Genomic DNA, 19,656 nt, shown 5'->3' with positions numbered 1-19,656 from the left:
ATTGCTTTCATGCATTTCCTATCTATGGTATTTACATAATAGGCTTTAAAATAAACTATCTACAAATCCTTCCATTGCCTTTGTACGGGTCCGTCCTGTTTAGTCCCTAATTTATCCCTTGCTTTATTTTGTCGTTACATTTTTGATCCATGGAGGATTAATGGACATGTCTTTTTAAGCCTGTATCTTTAATTCAAGCAGAAGAATCCAGAAGTTACAGGAGAGATCACTTTGCTAGTCGGGCCAGCAGCCTGCATCTTTAATGCAAGCAGAAGAATCCAGAAGTTATCATAGAACCATGGAATTCCTACAGTGGAGGAGGCCATTTGGCTTATTGGGTCTGCACCGACCCTCTGAAAGAGCATCCTGCCTCCCAAGCTCTTACGATGCTTTAATTGCACCCCTGGCTTACAAAACCTTTCAAACCAGGATTCTTTAAAAATACTACACTAACTCAGGTGTTTAACCCTTTCTGTACCAAATACATAATATACCTGAATTTCCTACATTGATCACAAAGCTGACAACTGCAGCACGTTTCTAGGTGTGTCCTTTTCCCCTGCTGCAGGACACACAGTCCCGCACAAACACACCGATGAACTGAAACTGGAGAACTTTCTTAAACTCCACCCATCTCCATGACGACATAGCCTTCCAGGGCTCACTGAATGCTTTTCAATTAATTGTAGCATTAACTCCCAAAACAAAACAACTCTCTGGCTGCATGACCTTGCAAGCAGTGGAGACTCCTCTTCTCCAGCTAAGTAAGCCCACCTGGGCATCACAGCGGCGCAGTGGTTAGCACTGCTGTCTACGACGCTGAGGACCCGGGTTCGATCACGGCCCCGGGTCACTGTCTGTGTGGAGTTTGCACATTCTCCCCGTGTCTACGTGAATCTCACCCCCACAACCCAAAGATGTGCAGGTTAGGTGGATTGGCCACACTAAATTGTCCCTAAATTGGAAAAAAAAATGGAAAAAGTCAGCCCACCTGCTGAATTATGATCTTACCTTTGCAGCAATAACCTCTTGAGTCAACATGGTCCCAACCTTTCAAGTGCAATAGTCTTCAAGCTGCTTGAGATACATTTATCCCATTTTCTACAGTTAAACTTTATTCTTCCCACAACTAAAAATTTACCTCTAATATATTACTTTGAACCATGAACGAGGTATTTATAAGTGGTTAAAAAGACATACAGGATCCTGAGCTTTATAAATAGAGGTATAGAGTACAAAAACATGGATTTATGAAGAACCTTGATAAAACACTGGTTCAGCCTCAATTGGAATAACAAATTAAATTCTGGGCACTGCACTTTCTGAATGATGTAAAGGCTTCAGAGAGTGTGCAGAAAAGATTAACATAGGAACATAAGACTCAGGAGCAGGATAGGCCATTTGGCCCTTCACAAGAATAGTTCCATGGATGAGAGGCTTCAGTTGGGTAGATTAGAGAAGCTGGGTTTGTTGAAGATGGAGAGATCAATTTGCTGCTCTGTGCTGGTTTAAACAAGAGCTACAGACTTGTCTGCACCAGAGAGGTAGATGGTGTGGGACTCGGTTTGACTGATTGACTGGTAGTCAATGAATTGGCCCAAAAGGCCATACCCTGCCTGGTAACAGGTGGTGATTGGATCCTAATCCGGTGGAATGCTTTTCAGAGTCCCAAGGTTTGAGTTTTGATTCTGGCAGCACAGAGGCAAGAGCCTACCATAACACTGTCCAGAAACATTGCTGCAAGCTCTGTATTTCTAAACTTACAGAAAATTATTACAGGCTGTGAAAATGAAGACAAGGTTCTGCTATCTCTCTTCAGAAAAGCCATGTGAGTACTGCATTCAGACCTGAATGAATGAATCTACAGAGAAGACCATTACAGGCTGCAAACAGAGACTTTAACCTGCAGCTTGCCATGAAGAAAGGTGTTCTAAAAATCATCATCTGAAACAAAGACTCTTTTTCCTTTTACTTATGATTTTACCCATTTCCATCCCTCGGTGTTTGTCTGTTTTGTGTAGAGAGGGGGTAAGTTAAAGTGGGAATTAAGCATTAATTAATAGTTAACCCGTTACATTTTCTGCATATTTTATTATAGTTCTTGTTGTAAATAAACAGTAATTGTGTTTACATTTACAAACATGACTATAATTATTGGGCAGGCAAGGGCCAAAGACCTGGAGTTATTTTCCAAGAATTATTGGTAGCGCAGTGGTCCCAAGTTCAATTCCCAGCTTGGATCACAGTCTGTGCGGAGTCTGCATGTTCTCCCCTTGTCTGCGTGGGTTTCCTCTGGGTGCTCCGATTTCCTCACATAGTCCAAAGACGTATAGGTTAGGTGGATTGGCTATCCTAAATTGCCCTTAGTATCCAAAAGGTGAGATGGGGTTATTGGGTTAGGGTGGGCCTAAGTATGGTGCTCTTTCCAAGGGCCAGTGCAGACTCGATGGTCCGAATGGCCTCCTCCTCCACTGTAAATTATATGACTCTGATTAATTCACTTGTATTCAGACTCCAGGGCACGTGGGGCTGGAATTGACACGCACTGTCTCAGGGTGTTGTAACACCTTGCGCCACCTACCTCCACAACCTCCTCTAGTCTTACATCATCACTTGAAACCATTTATCCTCCTTCTCTGGCCTTCAGTACCTTATCCTCTCTTCATTCTTCCCCCTGACTTGGTCCTACTTACTGGAATTCACTCCCTAAACTCTTGTGCTCTCCACTTTGCTGTCCACCTTTTAAAAAGAACTTCTCAAACCGCATTATCATTGACCAACCTTTTGCTCACTCCTACCTCTTGCACCCTGGCTCAGAATCTGTTCCTTTATTCTTTTATGTATTTAGTTTTCTCCATCCACAAATAAAGTATACCGTGAGGCATTTTCTTCAATTAATAATGCATGTTTCTGGATGGATCCGTTAAGCTGTAATAAACCAGGCTATAAATGACCAATTAGATAATTGTAATAACAACATCCTTGATCCCCAATCCGCAGGGTAAATTTGCACCATCTGTACCTAATGTTCCACTGGTTATGACTTTGAAAGACATTATTGAATCATTTTAATTGTTTAACGTACTGAAAGCTTTAAACAAACATTGTCAAATCCAATTCACAATTCCACCTTTGGTTTGGTCTCCTATAACTTTTTCATTAGCATGTACAGCACTGGTTCCAATGGTACTGATCCAGACTTTTATTTCACAGATTACACCAATGTTTTCTTTACTAATCCCTTCTCCATGAATCCAGTCAATTCAGAACTGGGCAAGATAAATCCTCTGCTGCAAAAAAACTTAAATTCCAAATAAAATTTGTTCTTCTAATAATAAGAATCTTTATTAAAGTCACAAGTAGGCTTACATTAACACTGTAATGAAGTTACTGTGAAAATCCTCCAATCGCCACACTCCGGCACCTGTTTGGGTACACCGAGGGAGAATTCACAATGCCCAATTCACCTAACAAGCACGTCATTCGGGATTTGTGGGAGGAAACCAGAACGCCTGGAGGAAACCCAGAGACACAGGGAGAATATGACTCTGCACAGACAGTGACCCAAGTGGGAAGTGAACCCAGGATCCTGATGCTGTGAAGCAACAGTGCTAACCCCACTGTGCTACTGACTCACGATTCGTTGGTTCCCTGTTGCTCATTTCATCTACTTCAAGATCTTAGTTCTCATTTCTAAACTCCGACCGTTTAAGATGGAAATGAAGAGATTTTTTTCGCTCAGAAGGTTGTTAGCATGCTGGATTCTCTTCCTCAGAAAGCAGAGGAGGCTGGGTCATTGAATTTATTCAAAGCAGAGTTAGACATATTTTTGATAGACGAGGGGGTTGAGGGTTATGGGAGGCAGGGGAGCAAAGTGGAGTTAAGATCACCAGACCAGCCAATATTCTTGTTGAATGGCAGAGCAAGATGGAAGGGCTGAAAAGTCTACACCCAAGGGCAGCACGGTGGCGCAATGGGTTAGCACTGTGGCCTCAAGGTGCCGAGGTCCCAGGTTCGATCCCATCCCGGCTCAGGGTCACTGTCCGTGTGGATTTTGCACATTTTTCCCGTGTTTGCGTGGGTTTCGCCCCCACAACCCAAAAATGTGCAAGCTAAGTGGATTGGCCACGCTAAATTGCCCTTAATTGGAAAAATGAATTGGGTACTCCAAATTTATTTATTTTTTAAAGTCTACACCTGCTCATGAGTCCCATGTTCCTATGTTCCAAGATCACGAACCATGCCAAATGTACACCCACATCATCTTAGCCAGGGTTACTGCGTAGTCTTCCTTTCCTTCTGGCAATGATCTGTCAGTTACTTTGGCCCTGTTGTCCTGAATGCTTTCCTCTAACTACTTTGACTTGCTGCCTGTATGTTCCCTTCGAATGCCTCTTTTTACCCTCTATTAACCCATCCATTTTTTATTCTGCACCCTCCAGTAAAGTATTCTTAGATAATCCTCTATGAAAGGGTCATTAGAAATACACAAGCTGTTTACAAAAAATAAAATTATTTTAATACCATCTGATGAGCCATTAAAATTGTTGATGAACATTCTCAATATATCTGTCCATCTGTCTTACATTCCTAGTAATTGGACTGTTAACATAATGCTCTGAAAACATTCCTCACTTCGGTGATTCAGTGTTTTGCTATGTCCAGTTTCATGCATCATACAATTCTTTGCCTGGTCTGATAAACAAAGATAGGATGAATGTATGGCTCGAGAGATGGTGCAAGAGGGAGGGATTCAAATTCCTGGGGCATTGGGACCGGCTCTGGGGGAGGTGGGACAAACCGGACGGTCTGCACCTGGGCAGGACTGGAACCGATGTCCTGGGGGGGGGGGGGTTGTTTGCTAGCGCTGTTGGGGAGGGTTTAAACTAATGTGGCAGGGGGATGGGAACCGATGCAGGAAGTTGGAAGGTAGTAAAACAGGGACAGAAGCAAAAGGAAGTAAGGGGAAAAGTGCAAGGCAGAGAAGACATAGTCAAAAATCAAAAAGGGCGACAGTACAAGGTACAGTGACTGAGGGGAGCTCAGTGAATAGGCCCAGTAATACTAAAAGGAATAAAACTGGAAATGTTAAGATTCAAAACAGAGGTAAAAAAAACCCCAACATAAGTGTACTTTACCTGAATGCTCGTAGTATTCGTAATAAAGTAAATGAGTTGATGGCACAAATCATCGTGAATGACTATGATTTAGTGGCCATTACAGAAACATGGTTAAAGGATGGTCACGACTGGGAGTTAAATATCCGAGGGTATCAAACCATCACTGTGTGTCGACACTCTCTGGAAATCAGGAAGTCAGAGCTTTTGGTGAGAATGGAACAGGAAGTGACTTGGATGTTTGGATAGTGCAATGCAGTGGAACCAGTAAGACATATTGTGACATTGTGTGTGTTTGACAAGTTACTTCATCTCTCTTAAAGTCGGAGTTTGTAAAGTAAAAGCAATACTGTACTTTTTTCTATAATTGGTTACATTTCTAAAGAAATGGGAATATATTTAAAACAAAGTTTGTGTGTAAATGTAAGAACATAAGAACATAAGAACTAGGAGCAGGAGTAGGCCATCTGGCCCCTCGAGCCTGCTCCGCCATTCAATTAGATCATGGCTGATCTTTTGTGGACTCAGCTCCACTTTCCGGCCCGAACACCATAACCCTTAATCCCTTTATTCTTCAAAAAACTATCTATCTTTACCTTAAAAACATGTAATGAAGGAGCCTCAACTGCTTCACTGGGCAAGGAATTCCATAGATTCACAACCCTTTGGGTGAAGAAGTTCCTCCTAAACTCAGTCCTAAATCTACTTCCCCTTATTTTGAGGCTATGCCCCCTAGTTCTGCTGTCACCCGCCAGTGGAAACAACCTGCCCGCATCTATCCTATCTATTCCCTTCATAATTTTAAATGTTTCTATAAGATCCCCCCTCATCCTTCTAAATTCCAACGAGTACAGTCCCAGTCTACTCAAGGATGCAGGGGGAGTGACGGATAAGACTGGGAAGGTGGTGCGGAGGGGAGTAGATGTTAATGGGGTCTTCAGAGACTTCTATGGGGAACTGTACCGGTCGGAGCCCCCGGTGGAGGGGGGTGGAATGGGGCACTTCTTGGACAAGCTGCGATTCCCGAGGGTGGAGGAGGAGCAGGTGGAGGGACTGGGGGCGCCGATCGAGCTGGAGGAGGTGGTCAAAGGGATAGGGAGCATGCAGTCGGGGAAGGCGCCGGGGCCGGACGGGTTTCGGTGGAATTGTATAAAAGGTATTTGGACCTGTTGGGCCCCCTGTTGGTCCGGACCTTTAACGAGGCAAGGGAGGGGGGGGGGGGGGGGGGGGGGGGGGGGGGGGGGGGGGGGCTTTGCCCCCAACTATGTCACGGGCGCTGATTTCCTTGATCCTGAAGCGGGACAAGGACCCTCTGCAGTGCGGGTCATATAGGCCGATTTCGCTGCTGAACGCCGATGCTAAGCTGCTGGCAAAGATCCTGGCCACCAGAATAGAGGATTGCGTGCCCGGGGTCATTCATGAGGACCAGACGGGGTTTGTGAAGAGAAGGCAGTTGAATACGAACGTGCGAAGGCTCCTCAATGTCATTATGATGCCGGCCATGGAAGGGGAAGCGGAGATAGTGGTGGCATTGGATGCGGAGAAGGCCTTCGATAGGGTTGAGTGAGAGTATTTGTGGGAGGTGTTGGAGAGGTTTGGGTTTGGGGAGGGGTTTATCCGGTGGGTGAGGCTGCTTTACGAGGTCCCGATGGCGTGTATAGCCACAAATAGGAGGAGGTCGGAGCACTTTCGGCTGTACCGGGGGACGAGACAGGGGTGCCCCCTGTCCCCCTTGCTCTTCGCGTTGGCGATTGAGCCCCTGGCCATGGCATTTGGGGGCAATGGAGACGGCATAGGGGAGAAGTGGGGGGCTCGATGGAGGCCCCGATACGGGGGAACCATCGGTTTGTCCCAGGGAGCATTAATGGCGGATTTCTGGGCTGGCACAGGGCAGGGGTTAGGAGGTTGAGGGACCGGTTTGTGGAGGGGAGGTTCGCGAGCTTGGGGGAGTTAGAGGGGAAGTTTGGGCTCCCCCGGGGAACATGTTTAGGTACGTGCAGGTGAGGGCGTTTGCCAGGCAGCAGGTGGAGGGGTTCCCCTCGCTGCCCCCACGAGTGGTGCGGGATCGGTTGCTCTCGGGGGTGTGGGTTGGAGGGAGGATTTCTGACATATACCGGGTAATGCAGGAGGGAGACGAGGCCCCGGTGGAGGAACTGAAGGGTAAATGGAAAGAGGAGCTGGGTGAGGAGATTGAGGGGACGTGGGCGGATGCCCTGGAGAGAGTGAATTCCTCCTCTTCCTGTGCGAGGCTTAGCCTCATACAGTTCAAGGTGCTGCATAGGGCCCACATGACTGGGACGAGGATGAGTAGGTTTTTCGGGGGCGAGGAGAGGTGTGCTAGGTGCTCAGGGAGCCCAGCGAACCACGCCCATATGTTTTGGGCTTGCCCAGCGCTGGGGGAGTTTTGGAAGGGGGTAGCAAGGACGGTGTCGAGGGTGGTGGGATCCAGGGTCAAGCCAGGCTGGGGACTCGCAATTTTTGGGGTTGCAGTGGAGCCGGGAGTGCACGAGGCGGAAGAGGCCAGTGTTCTGGCCTTTGCGTCCCTAGTAGCCCGGCGGAGGATCTTGCTCCAATGGAAGGATGCGAGGCCCCCAAGCGTGGAGGCCTGGATCAATGATATGGCGGGGGTCATTAAATTGGAGAAGGTGAAATTTGCCCTGAGGGGATCAGTACAAGGGTTCTTTAGGCGGTGGCAGCCTTTCCTGGACTTCCTGGTGGAACGGTAGGGAAATAGGCAGGCGGCAGCAGCAACCCGGGGGGGGGGGGGGGGGGGGGGGGGCGGGGGGTGTTTGGATCGGGGAGAGGGAGAACTGTGTACATGGGTTTGTGGGATGTGGCGGGTGTTATCTCTTTCCCTTTTGTTGTTGGGTGTTCTTTTGTTGTTTTTTTTTCTTCTTTCTTTTGTTTGTAGTTTCTTTTGAAGTTGGGTGGGAATTGTTCTTGGGGTGTTACCGCGGTTGGTTTGTTAACAGAGCTGAGTTGTTTATATGTTGTAAAAATTTCAATCAAAATTATTTTTTTTTTTAAATGTAAGGATGCAGATGATCAATTGAAGTTAATTTAATTGTTAGCAAATAAAAAAAGGAATGCTGGCTGTGACCGGCCTTTAAATATGAACAATGAGTTTTTCTGCCAGAGGCAGCGGCAGAGAGAAAGTCACATGTCCGACACGTCAATGCTTTGGGTGCAAAATCATAGGTGAGATTACTCCATTTTAGCTGCCAGTAAGCAAGAAACAGGACTGTGTGAAGAACAGAATAGGATCTCACAACTAAATCAGCTGGAGAGCGCTTTCCTGGAGAGTCCACAGTAGGGCAAGGCAGTGCTGGTGTGAGCTGTATGCCGAGCTCCAGGGCCTCTGGTGAACAAACAATTAAGAAGAAACTCAAATCAGAACATAGCAGTATAAAGATGATTTCTTGAGGTATGGCGCTATTTATGCCAATGCAAGTCAGGATGCAAAGTCCATGTGTGTTAGCATTGAGTTCAAGTGGACGCCAATCAACCCATCCTCACCCAATACTCTGCACGCAGTGACCAGCACACAGCCCAGCCTCGCACCGCAACTAATCGGGGACTGCAGTTGGGAACCTTTTTCCCCCGATTGGGAACACCACAACCGATCACTCCACGACCCTCCCGACACCCACCCATGACCCACCTGCGGGTCGCAACCCTGAGTTTGAAAATCCCTGCCATAGCAGATAAAATGTTAATTTCCCTTAATTTAAAAAAAAATACCTCAATTTGATTACCCCTTAACCTTCTCTTTTCCAGGAAATATAAACAAATGAAGACAACTTCTCAATCCTTGTTTCTTCAACCCAGGTACTTGCAGTGTGAATCATTAGACTAATTCTAAGGCCAATATATTCTTCCTTCAATAGAATGGTCAAAATTGAACACAATGAAGTCTGAACACAGTCGTGTTTTCTGTTTTTCTATTCTAAACTCCTGCGATGAAGGTCAATATCCTGTTAACCCTTCTGGTTGCTTTCTGCATCTGCGAGGTAGCTATTAATGATTTATGCACTTAGATCTCAAAATCCTTTTGTTCATCAAATCCCCATCCCAGCACTTCCCAATTTACATTATATTCTCATCTGCCATTCTTGCATCTATAATATTCCACGTGCTATTTGTGTTAATGAAACAACCCAAGGACTGTATTGTGAGATGGAGAAAAACACAACTGGAGACTCACTAGAACAGTACCACAAAAAAGATACATAGAACCAAAGAGAGATGTAAATATACAGTAATAAACAGAAAGGCAAGATGAAAGCAAAGTAAATATAAAAGTCTAAGAAAACAGAAAACACAAAAAAAACAAGGAAGATAGTATTGCGAATAAAAGACTATATAGACAGGAAGAAAGGTTTTGTTCATAATTAGCAAAAAATGTTTTCTTAAGGCAAATGTGCTGAAAAAGGATGATGCCTGGAACAGGCATCACCAGGAAGTGGCAATAGTTCAATTTCTTATTTTTTATTCTTTACTCATTACACAAAATATGTGCTTTTGAGGCACACGATGTAACCAGTTAGTGTCAATTAAGTTTCCTGAACAACCACAGCACTGGTTTACATTTGAAGCTAAACTTGACAGGCAACAAAAAAAAGCACATACATATATTCTGCTGGGTTCTCCAGGGTTAGAAGATGTTGAAATTATGCAGCGTGAGGCATTTGAGTACTTTCCCCCAGATTTCATTTTGCAGCCTTGAGGTTAAACAAATAGCACAGCCTCTGTGCAAGGTGCAATGGAAGATTATTCTTTTTGTCTATTATGTACGTTCCCTCGGCCACAGAAAAATACTTTTCACTGTACTTTGGTACATGTGACAATAAATCAAATCAAAAAAGCTAATCCAAAAGGAGTGCACGGGAATACGCATGTAAGAGCAAATAGGTGTGTAGTAACTGTGAACTCAGTTGATATTTGATTTAAACTAAATTTATATCAAAAGGTATTTTTCTTTCAGTTTTGCATTTCAAGCAGCTTGACACCATCCGGGACATAGCAGCCTGCTTGATTGGCACCCCATCCACAAGCATTCACTCCCTCCACCACTGACGCACAGCAGCAATTCTGTGTACCAAATGCAAGATTCACTGCAGGTACTGATCAAGGCTCCTTAGAATGCATCTTCCAAACCCATGACCGCTACTATCTAGAAGGACAAGGGTAGTAGATGCATAGGAATAGAACCACGTGAAAGCTCCCCTCCAGGGCAGCACGGTGGCGCAGTGGTTAGCATTGCAGCCTCGCGGCGCTGAGGTCCCGGGTTCGATCCCGGATCTGGGTCACTGTCCGCGTGTAGTTTGTACATTCTCCCCATGTTTGCGTGGGTTTCGCCCCCACAACCCAAAGATGTGCAGGGTAGTTGGATTGGCCACGCTAAATTGGTCCTTAATTGGAAAAAATGAATTGGGTACTCTAAATTTATTTTTAAAAAAGAAAGCATCCTTCCAAGCCAGCCACAATCCTGACTTGGAAATATATCACCATTCCTTCACTGTCACTGGGAACTCCTTCCCCAACAGCACAGTGTGTGTACCTACACCACTTGGACTAAGAAGGCAGCTCACCACCACTTTCGGTAGGGCAATTAGGGATGGGAAATAAATGTTGGCCTAGCCAGTTGTGCCCATATCCCATGAAAGAATTTTAAAAATAAACAATCAGTATTGTTTCATGAATCCTAAATCTTTTACAAGTTATGTTTTACATAGAGCGAGAGACTTGCTGTACAAAAGGCCATTTCACCAACCATGTCCTTGCAGCTCTTTGCTCCAGCAATTCATAACTATTCCTATTAGCCAGTGCTCTCCACATGGCCCTCTTATCTTCCAAGGCTCCATATATTTATTATCTTTATATAAACTTATGAATTTATTCAATGTGTACTGAGGCATGCAGATGTGGAATACTCATATTTGTTGTGTGTTGAGTTAAGTGAACCTAAATCACCTCAGTTAGGGTGTGAAAATAATGGTCATAGTTGCCACTCTTGATCTTTAGCTACTGCCACTATTGGACATCCACAATGTGGATGCCAAGTCGGGGTGGTGGTGTTGGACTTTTCTATGACATAGCTAGGCTGCCAACATTTAGTATTAATTCTTACATGAGACAAATGGCCATTTGGATGAGGTACCAGAAAGAACCAACCAAATGTACAACGTGAAGAGTCAAAACATTAATTCGATCAGGGAGGATAAATAGGGGCAAAATTAGAAAGCTAAGAATAGTAGATGATCAAGTCAGATAAGAATTTACAGCTTTCCAGCAGGAATCAATGAGTGGAAGCTACATGTTTATTGCTATATTTTTAAAGAAAATGGTTATAATTGGAATTGTACAGCTATACTTTTTTTAAACTGTAGAAGTGGGGCAGCAGGGTAGCATGGTGGTTAGCATAAATGCTTCACAGCTCCAGGGTCCCAGGTTCGATTCCCGGCTGGGTCACTGTCTGTGTGGAGTCTGCACGTCCTCCCCCTGTGTGCGTGGGTTTCCACCGGGTGCTCCGGTTTCCTCCCACAGTCCAAAGATGTGCGGGTTAGGTGGATTGGCCATGCTAAATTGCCCGTAGTGTCCTAAAAAGTAAGGTTAAGGGGGGGTTGTTGGGTTACGGGTATAGGGTGGATACGTGGGTTTGAGTAGGGTGATCATGGCTCGGCACAACATTGAGGGCCGAAGGGCCTGTTCTGTGCTGTACTGTTCTATGTCTATGTTAAGTTCACTTATTAGATTATTTCTACTTGTCAGCTTTAAGCTGCAAACTGCTAATATGACCTGAACAGACAACTTCTCAGCAACAAATGACTGAGACAGATAAATATCTTCACAACAGATCTGTGTCACACAAATTGATTGGAATAGAAGGCATGAAGGAGTCTGACATCTGACAATTCTGTCACAACTCATTGCTCTCCATCTGTTTGTTTGCAAATTTTAGCTACAGTTATGTTGCTTGACTGTTCATCTCAAAACGCTAGTATGGGTTTGAGTCTGCCCTTACACAACCATCTCTTTGCACTGTACTTAATAGTGCAAATTCTCATTATCTCATTATCATTATCTTGCACCTAAAATTAAAATTTGCCTTCAAGAACAGCCAGAGACTTCAGTTGAAACCCCAAACTGCTATGGAGTTGCTGAAAAATAACTGACTTCTTAATGACAGCATCCAAACAAGTGTTTAATGACATACTTTAACATGTACCATATTAAATAACTGAAATGGTTAACAAATATATAAGCTGTTGAATCAGTATGTTGCTAAAATATCCAGGAACCAAAGTTAGGTCTGAGGGGTGTTCAGTTATGCAAAGTAAGATATACAGTAAGGCAAAGTTGGAATCAATAGTGTTTCGAGTACCAATTCACTGTGCACCTCATTTGTATTTGAACAAAATCATGTTTGTGGCTGTCATGTCAGTCTAGCATTTTGCATTAAAAATAGAAAGTTCTAGAAATACTCAGCAGAACTTTCAGCAACTTTGGAGAGAGAAACAGAGTTAATACTTTGAGTCAAAAACCACTTCTTCAGAATATCATATTCCACTCAAAATGTTAACTCTGTTTTTCTATCCAGACCCATTGAGCATATCCAGCACTTTCTGTTTATATTTCAGATTTCCAGCATCGTAGAATTTTGCTTTTATTCCATTGTTTTGTATGATAGATTGACAAGCAAATAGATTATTATATGATGGATTAGCGTAAAGAATTTGTGAGCATGTAGCATACAGTTCATTTGACCTAAATTCATTAATGTTTAGTCACACAAATGTAATAATAAGGGAAGTTTTCAAATTTCCTTTAACGGTGTTTTCACATTTCTGCCACTTAGAGCATGTCAGTGTATGAAAGGTACTAAGCATGACATAAAACCAGAACATGCTTTAAATACACACCAAATTCAACAGCATTTGAAAATAGAAAATAACGGTTAACATTTTGGTGACAGCCTCTGTTAGAATAGTGTAATATCTGTGGTCACTGGTTTTATTAGAGATTCCAGAATTTTACAGTTTTGAATCTTTCATAATGGTAAACAGCCCTGGTCTAATCACAATGAGACTAACTGATATTTTCCATTGAGTTCTAACTGAAAAAGTGCCCATCTGGAGATTATTACCATGATATATTAAAATTTTAATGTTTTATTTTAATGAACATGTGTCACAATCATAATTTTCCCATTAGCATTTATCAGGATAAAAAGGAAAGGCGCTATCTAATGAACTGGGGAACAAATTATTTGCTTGATAATGGATATTTGTCGCTTCACAGTGATGTACGATGTATAAAATGATTCATAAAATTCCTCCTCTCACAGCTCAACAAATAAATGAAAACAAAGGCTGCTGTTAGCATCTGGAAGTTATGGTTAAAACCATCAGGATAACTACATCCCATTCAACTGGCCCTCCTATTTGCAAGAGAAAATATTTAACTGTCCACTCAACTCCATCTGAAGTGAAAACTTTAACACCTTTTGCAACAATGCATCAACTTCTACAGGTTTATTAGGCTCGGTTAAATATCTTACTGGACAGCTGATGCTTATATATATTTTTTAAGCACTATGTTTCCAGATCCAAATCCATTTGAGCTCAGTTGATTTAGTGCATTTAGTGTACATTTTACATTATGTGACAAAGAATTAATTTAATTGCAGTTTCAAAGCTACAGCAAATAAACCTTCTGTGAAGTCCTCGAGGATATTTTCATTATATAAATTAAAGTTACTTATCTATAAGTACCTTAATAAAAACATTTTTAAAAATGCAAGTTACTGTTTTGTTATTATTGGTGTAATGACCAAGAACAAGTTATGTCGAAAGCGGAGGTGAAGTGCATGACTGCACAATGCGATACCAATTTTACAATCCAAATGCTATTCAGATTATATTTCCTAACAAAATCCAGAAATTGTTTTATTGGGACTCTGGATAAACATTTTAAAAATAGTTGACAATAATTTACAATATCAGGAGCATCAAACAAGTTGTGACATGTTTTCTATCTTTTAAAAAATTGGTATTTTTGTTTGCTCCACTGGAATGTGCAGTAGGTCAGCAACGTTCTGGTAAGGTGGCTCTCCAGTGTTTAAAACTTATAGAAATTCCACTGTCAAGGTAGAATGGCAGAGTTCTTGCTCTTAGGAAATATCAATGTCTCGGTCAAATCATTCAAATCAGTCTCACAACTAGATGCACATAAATGGAGTTTGTGCCAGCAAAATTCAGATCCAACAGGACCAAAGATGTAAATCCTAACCTTATGGATGTTGCAGTAAATAATGTGTTTCCTTAAGTTGTAACAGCTTGAAACACACTGAAGGAACTCAGGATATGTCCTAATATCTCAGTAAAACGGTAATTGAAAGGAATGACTTTCCTACATCACTTGCCTCAGTCTCTTTTTCAGCTGCAGGCTATCATGGATAATTCTTTTTACAAATTCCAACTCTCCACCCTCAGCCATAATTTCAGTAATTCCACCTGTGTTTACAGAACTGGGAGGTGGACGACTCGGATTCCTGGAGTTTACACCCTGTTAATAAAAACACCAGTTAGAATCAAGGTACAATAGAATGTTTAATAACACTCGCTCCCTCTTGCTTAATATAGTCGTCAGCTAGAGTTGAAAATGAAATTGATAATGCAACCTCTTATTCATCACCTTACACACAATGGGCATTTGTGTAAATAACATTAAAACGTCAACGATAAGAAAATATCACTAATCCAATTGAGGCTAGTGCTCTAGCAGCACTTTCACTTGCTCTTCAGCTGACAGCTCAAGAAGTATAAATTTCCTGCAGCTGATGACCAAATCAAGGCAAATCAGAAAGAACTAATATCTATAGGCTAGTAACCATTCTGCAACACGTTGAAGATATCCGCCGTGACTGCTTGGAGACTGTGGACTGGTCCATATTCAAGGCCGCAGCAGCTAACCTGGACGAGTACGCAACCACCGTCACAGATTTCATCAGTAAATGTGTTGAGGACTGTACCAAAGAAGACAATACGGGTATTCCCCAATCGGAAACCCTGGCTCAACCGAAAGGTTCACTCCCAGCTGAAGTTCCGGACGGAGGCGTTCAAGTCTGACGACCCTGACCTATATAAGAAATCCAGGTACGACGTACCGAAAGCCATCAGGGATGCAAAAAGACATCACCGCATCAAACTAGAGTCCCAGACCAACGCACTAACCCACGACGACTATGGCAGGGCCTACACAAGATCACAGGTTACAAAGCAAGGCCAGGTGGAATATCTGGGGCTGGAGCATCTCTACCCGATGATCTGATCATGTTCTATGCCCGCTTTGAGCAGTCAACCATCTATCAGTGCCACGCGCCCCAATAGCCCTGGACACACCCATACCCACTTTACAGCCTCAGAAGTAAGAACTGCCTTCTTGAAAGTGAATTCGCGGAAAGCGACAGCCCCGATGGAGTCTCTGGGCGAGGACTCAGAGCCTGCGCAGACCAGCTGGCGAGTGTATTCGCAGATATCTTCACCACCTCATTCCTCCGCTCTGAGGACCCCACCTCCTTCAAGAAGACCACCATAATACCAGTGCCAAAGAAGAACAAGGTAGCCTGCCTCAACGACTATCGACCGGTGGCCCTGACGTCTGTTATCAGGAAATGCTTTAAGCGGCTACTCATGAGACGGATCACTGCCAGCCTCCCAGATGGTCTCGATCCACTGCAGTTTGCCCATCACCGCAACCGGTCCACAACAGACGCTATCTCACTGGCTCTGCAATCAACACTCGAACACCTCGACAACAAGGACTCCTCTGGAAGACTGCTTTTCATCGACTACAGCTCCACCTTCAACACCATTATCCCAACAAGAGTAATAACCAAACTCCGCAATCTTGGACTCAACTCCTCCGTGCAGCTGGATCCTCAACTTCCTCACCAACAGACTGCAATCTGTCAGGATAGGCAACAGCACCTCCTCCACAATAGTCCTAAACACCGGAGCCCCGCAAAAATGTGTGCTCAGTCCTCTACTGTACTCCCTATACACACATGACTGTGTGGCAAGATTTAACTCCAACTCAATCTAGAAGTTTGCAGATGATACGACTGTGGCGGGCCACATCTCAAATAACAATGAATCAGACTACAGGACGGAGATAAATCACTTGGTTGCACGGTGTACCGAAAACAACCTCTCTCTAAATGTTGGAAAGACCAAGGAACTGATCATCGACTTCAGGAAGCGTAGCACGACACACACTCCCATCTGCATCAATGGCTCCGAAGTGGAGATGGTCGACAGTTTTAAGTTCCTGGGGGTCACCATCACCATCAGTCTGTCCTGGTCCACTCACGTTGATGCAACAGTGGGCAGCACGGTAGCATTGTGGATAGCGCAATTGCCTCACAGTTCCAGGGTCCCAGGTTCGATTCCGGCTTGGGTTACTGTCTGTGCGGAGTCTGCACATCCTACCCGTGTGTGCGTGGGTTTCCTCCGGGTACTCCGGTTTCCTCCCACAGTCCAAAGATGTGCAGGTTAGGTAGATTGGCCATGATAAATTGCCCTTAGTGTTGGGTGGGGTTACTGGGTTATGAGGATAGGGTGGAGGTGTTGACCTTGGGTGGGGTGCTCTTTCCAAGAGCTGGTGCAGACTCGATGGGCCGAATGGCCTCCTCTGCACTGTAAATTCTATAATTCTATAACAGTCAAGAAAGCCCAACAACGTCTCTACTTCCTACGGAAGCTAAAGAAATTTGGCATGTGTGCATCGACTCTCACACACTCCTAAAGATGTGTGATACAGAACATCCTATCCGGCTGCATCACAGCCTGGTATGGCAACTGCTCGGTCCAAGATCGCAAGAAACTGCAGACTGTGGTGAACTCAGCCCAACGCATCACACAAACTTGCCACCCCCACATTGATTCTGTATACACCTCTTGCTGCCTCAGGAAGGCAGACAGCATTATCAGATACCCTTCCCACCCAGCATTGCCTTCTTCCAGACCCTTCCATCAGGCAGAAGATACAGAAGTCTGAAGACTCGCACATCCAGACATAGGAACAGCTTCTTCCCCACAGCTACAAGACTCCTCAATGACTCCCCCTCGGACTGATCTGTTCCCTGTAAGAACACTATTCACGATGCCCTATGCTGCTCTTGCTCATGTATTTGCTTTGTTTGCTTGTTTGGCCCCTTGCTCCGCACTGTAACCAATCACTGTCGATGTACCATTTGTCAATGTTCTCTGTTATTCTTGTGTCTACTATGTACGTACTGCGTACGTTCCTCAGCCGCAGCAAAATACTTTTCACTGTACTTCGGTACATGTGACAATAAATCAAATCAAAAATATTAAATTACTTGTGAACTAGGAGTAAAGTAAGTGTCTGTGGTCTAACTTCAAAACTTTTGTCAGTGTGTATTTGCAGAGTTCTTCATTGTCCCTTGGCCATATGCACATTAATGATGCCAAATATTTACTACTTTAAGGTTAGCTTACACTATGTGTGAGAGATTCAGTCACAAATGGTGTGAACAACCATGCAAGAGATGGCTCCAGGAACATCTGAATTGTGAACCATAGTGAGCCCCACCCTAATGAGCATAAGGCTCATAAGGTTAAAGTGTTTTCAAGTACTTGAAAAAAGTAGCAAGGGAGAGGGTTTACCCAGTCTCCTATTAAGGTCCTGACCATCACAAATTCCAGAGTCTGAGTAATTCAGTTTATTCCTCAGGGCATTAAGAAGTGGCTGACTGCTTTGGACATAGTAAAAGTGATGACCCCAGCAACATCCTGAGAGTTCAGCTAAAGATTTGTGCACCAGAGCTACTTACCCCTCGAGCCAACCTGTTTCAGTAAAGTTGTGACACTTGCATCTACCTGGCAATGTAGATGATTCTTCATTTATGTCTTCTTCGCAAAACAAATGGTAAATCTAGCATTTACCCATCAGCCTCCTCTCAATTATTAGTAAAGTAACAGAAGTGCCATTAAGTGGGAATTACCCATTAATAACCTGTTCATTGAAGCTCAGTTTGAGTTCCACCAGCACCATGCAGCTTCAGAAAACAGAGCTCGAATCAAGATAATTCTAACTTCCTGTCTCACTACTCTTTCAGTTATGATTCTGAAAGAATATTATGCTAACATTTCTCATGTTTTTTTATTTTGTCTTTATTTGGCTCTAATACAAACACACACATTAATTTTATCAAATAATATGTGCATATTACTTTGTTCACTAGTTCCCCTCATTTCTCCCTCATTAGGATTTCTCCTTGTTAACCATTTTCCATGTAAACAAAAGTGTGGTAGGCAAGCAGGTGAACTATTGTTTCCTTCGAGGTTTAACATATGGAGATACTGAGTGAAAAGAGCATGGATTCCAATGTCCATGTACAAAATGTAAGAAATGTTTTGCAATCTGGCTCCTTGCTTATTGTCCTAAGTTCGCCCCACTACTCCAATAACCCTGTAATTATCTCTGCAGCAGATCGACTATCGTCCTCACATCAGTCGAGTCTTCAGATACGTTTACAGATGCAACCAACTGCTGCTATCGGACGTGCACTATTTACTTTTTAGGCAATATAGCTCACGTTTCAGCTAAATTGGATACTAAGTGGCATAAGTTTTCAAAAAGATGATCAACTATTATCAAGCAGGAAATAGCTGAGTGAATGCAGAGTCTCATGTAGAAAACTGGAGAACCATTCATATGAGGTGGCTGACAATAGAATATCTGAAACATCATTTATAAAAAATGATCACTGTAATTATTCGATCATGGGTGTTGAGGTCAACTTTTAGTGGGAATGTTGCATGGTCCAAATAGCTTGGACTATTGAATGTAAAAGGAGAAGAAAAGGGACAATATGAATTAAAATATTTTTTGTAGACCCGGGTCACTGTCCGTGTGGAGTTTGCACATTCTCCCAGTGCCTGCGTGGGTTTCGCCCCACAACCCAAAGATGCGTACGGTAGATCGATTGGCCACGCTAAATTGCCCCTTCATTGGTAAAAAGTAATTGGGTACTCTAAATTTAAAAATATATATATATTTTTTATAGACAAATAATTTGCAGAAGGTTTACCTTTGCTTCCAATTGATTTGCAAAGAAAGGTGGATTACACATACAGAAATCATAGACAATCTCGGATTCTTCTTTCAGAGCATCCATCAACAGTGTCTTCTGAGGAACCTTCACCACTAGAAAGAGACAGACAAATGATTCAGAAGTGCAAGCTGGGAGGCCTTTGTAAGACTTTAGACCCTTCTTTCTTTTTGGCTTCATCTACAAGGCCTTTGTGTGTGAAATATGTCTATTTTCCTTCTTTAGAATTGGCACCGAGAAAAAGCTCATGAGGCTACATAAAATAAATACTTAATCAACCTTACTGTGATGAAAAATGCATGCAGGAAATGCTCTGTCCTGCTCATAAGACATTTAAATTACCTAATTGTAATGCACTTTTTGTTGTTGCAGGAGGTGAACAAATTAGTACATCACTAA

The 19,656-nt window shown here is 43.3% G+C and overlaps 1 protein-coding gene across 1 annotated transcript in view; it reads right to left on the bottom strand.

Annotated features, from left to right (window-relative positions):
• The window catches only part of mettl16 (methyltransferase like 16), a 122,266-nt gene that overhangs the window by 31,470 nt on the left and 71,140 nt on the right, over nucleotides 1–19,656 (bottom strand). The window contains 2 exon segments of the mRNA XM_038814474.1: nucleotides 14,542–14,684; nucleotides 19,237–19,352. Coding sequence (XP_038670402.1) covers nucleotides 14,542–14,684; nucleotides 19,237–19,352 — 259 coding nt within the window.

Source organism: Scyliorhinus canicula, chromosome 12 (assembly GCF_902713615.1).
Source record: "Scyliorhinus canicula chromosome 12, sScyCan1.1, whole genome shotgun sequence".
Classification (NCBI taxonomy): domain Eukaryota; kingdom Metazoa; phylum Chordata; class Chondrichthyes; order Carcharhiniformes; family Scyliorhinidae; genus Scyliorhinus; species Scyliorhinus canicula.
The sequence above is the reverse complement of the archived record's forward strand: the minus strand, read 5'-3'. Positions and strand labels throughout refer to the sequence as shown.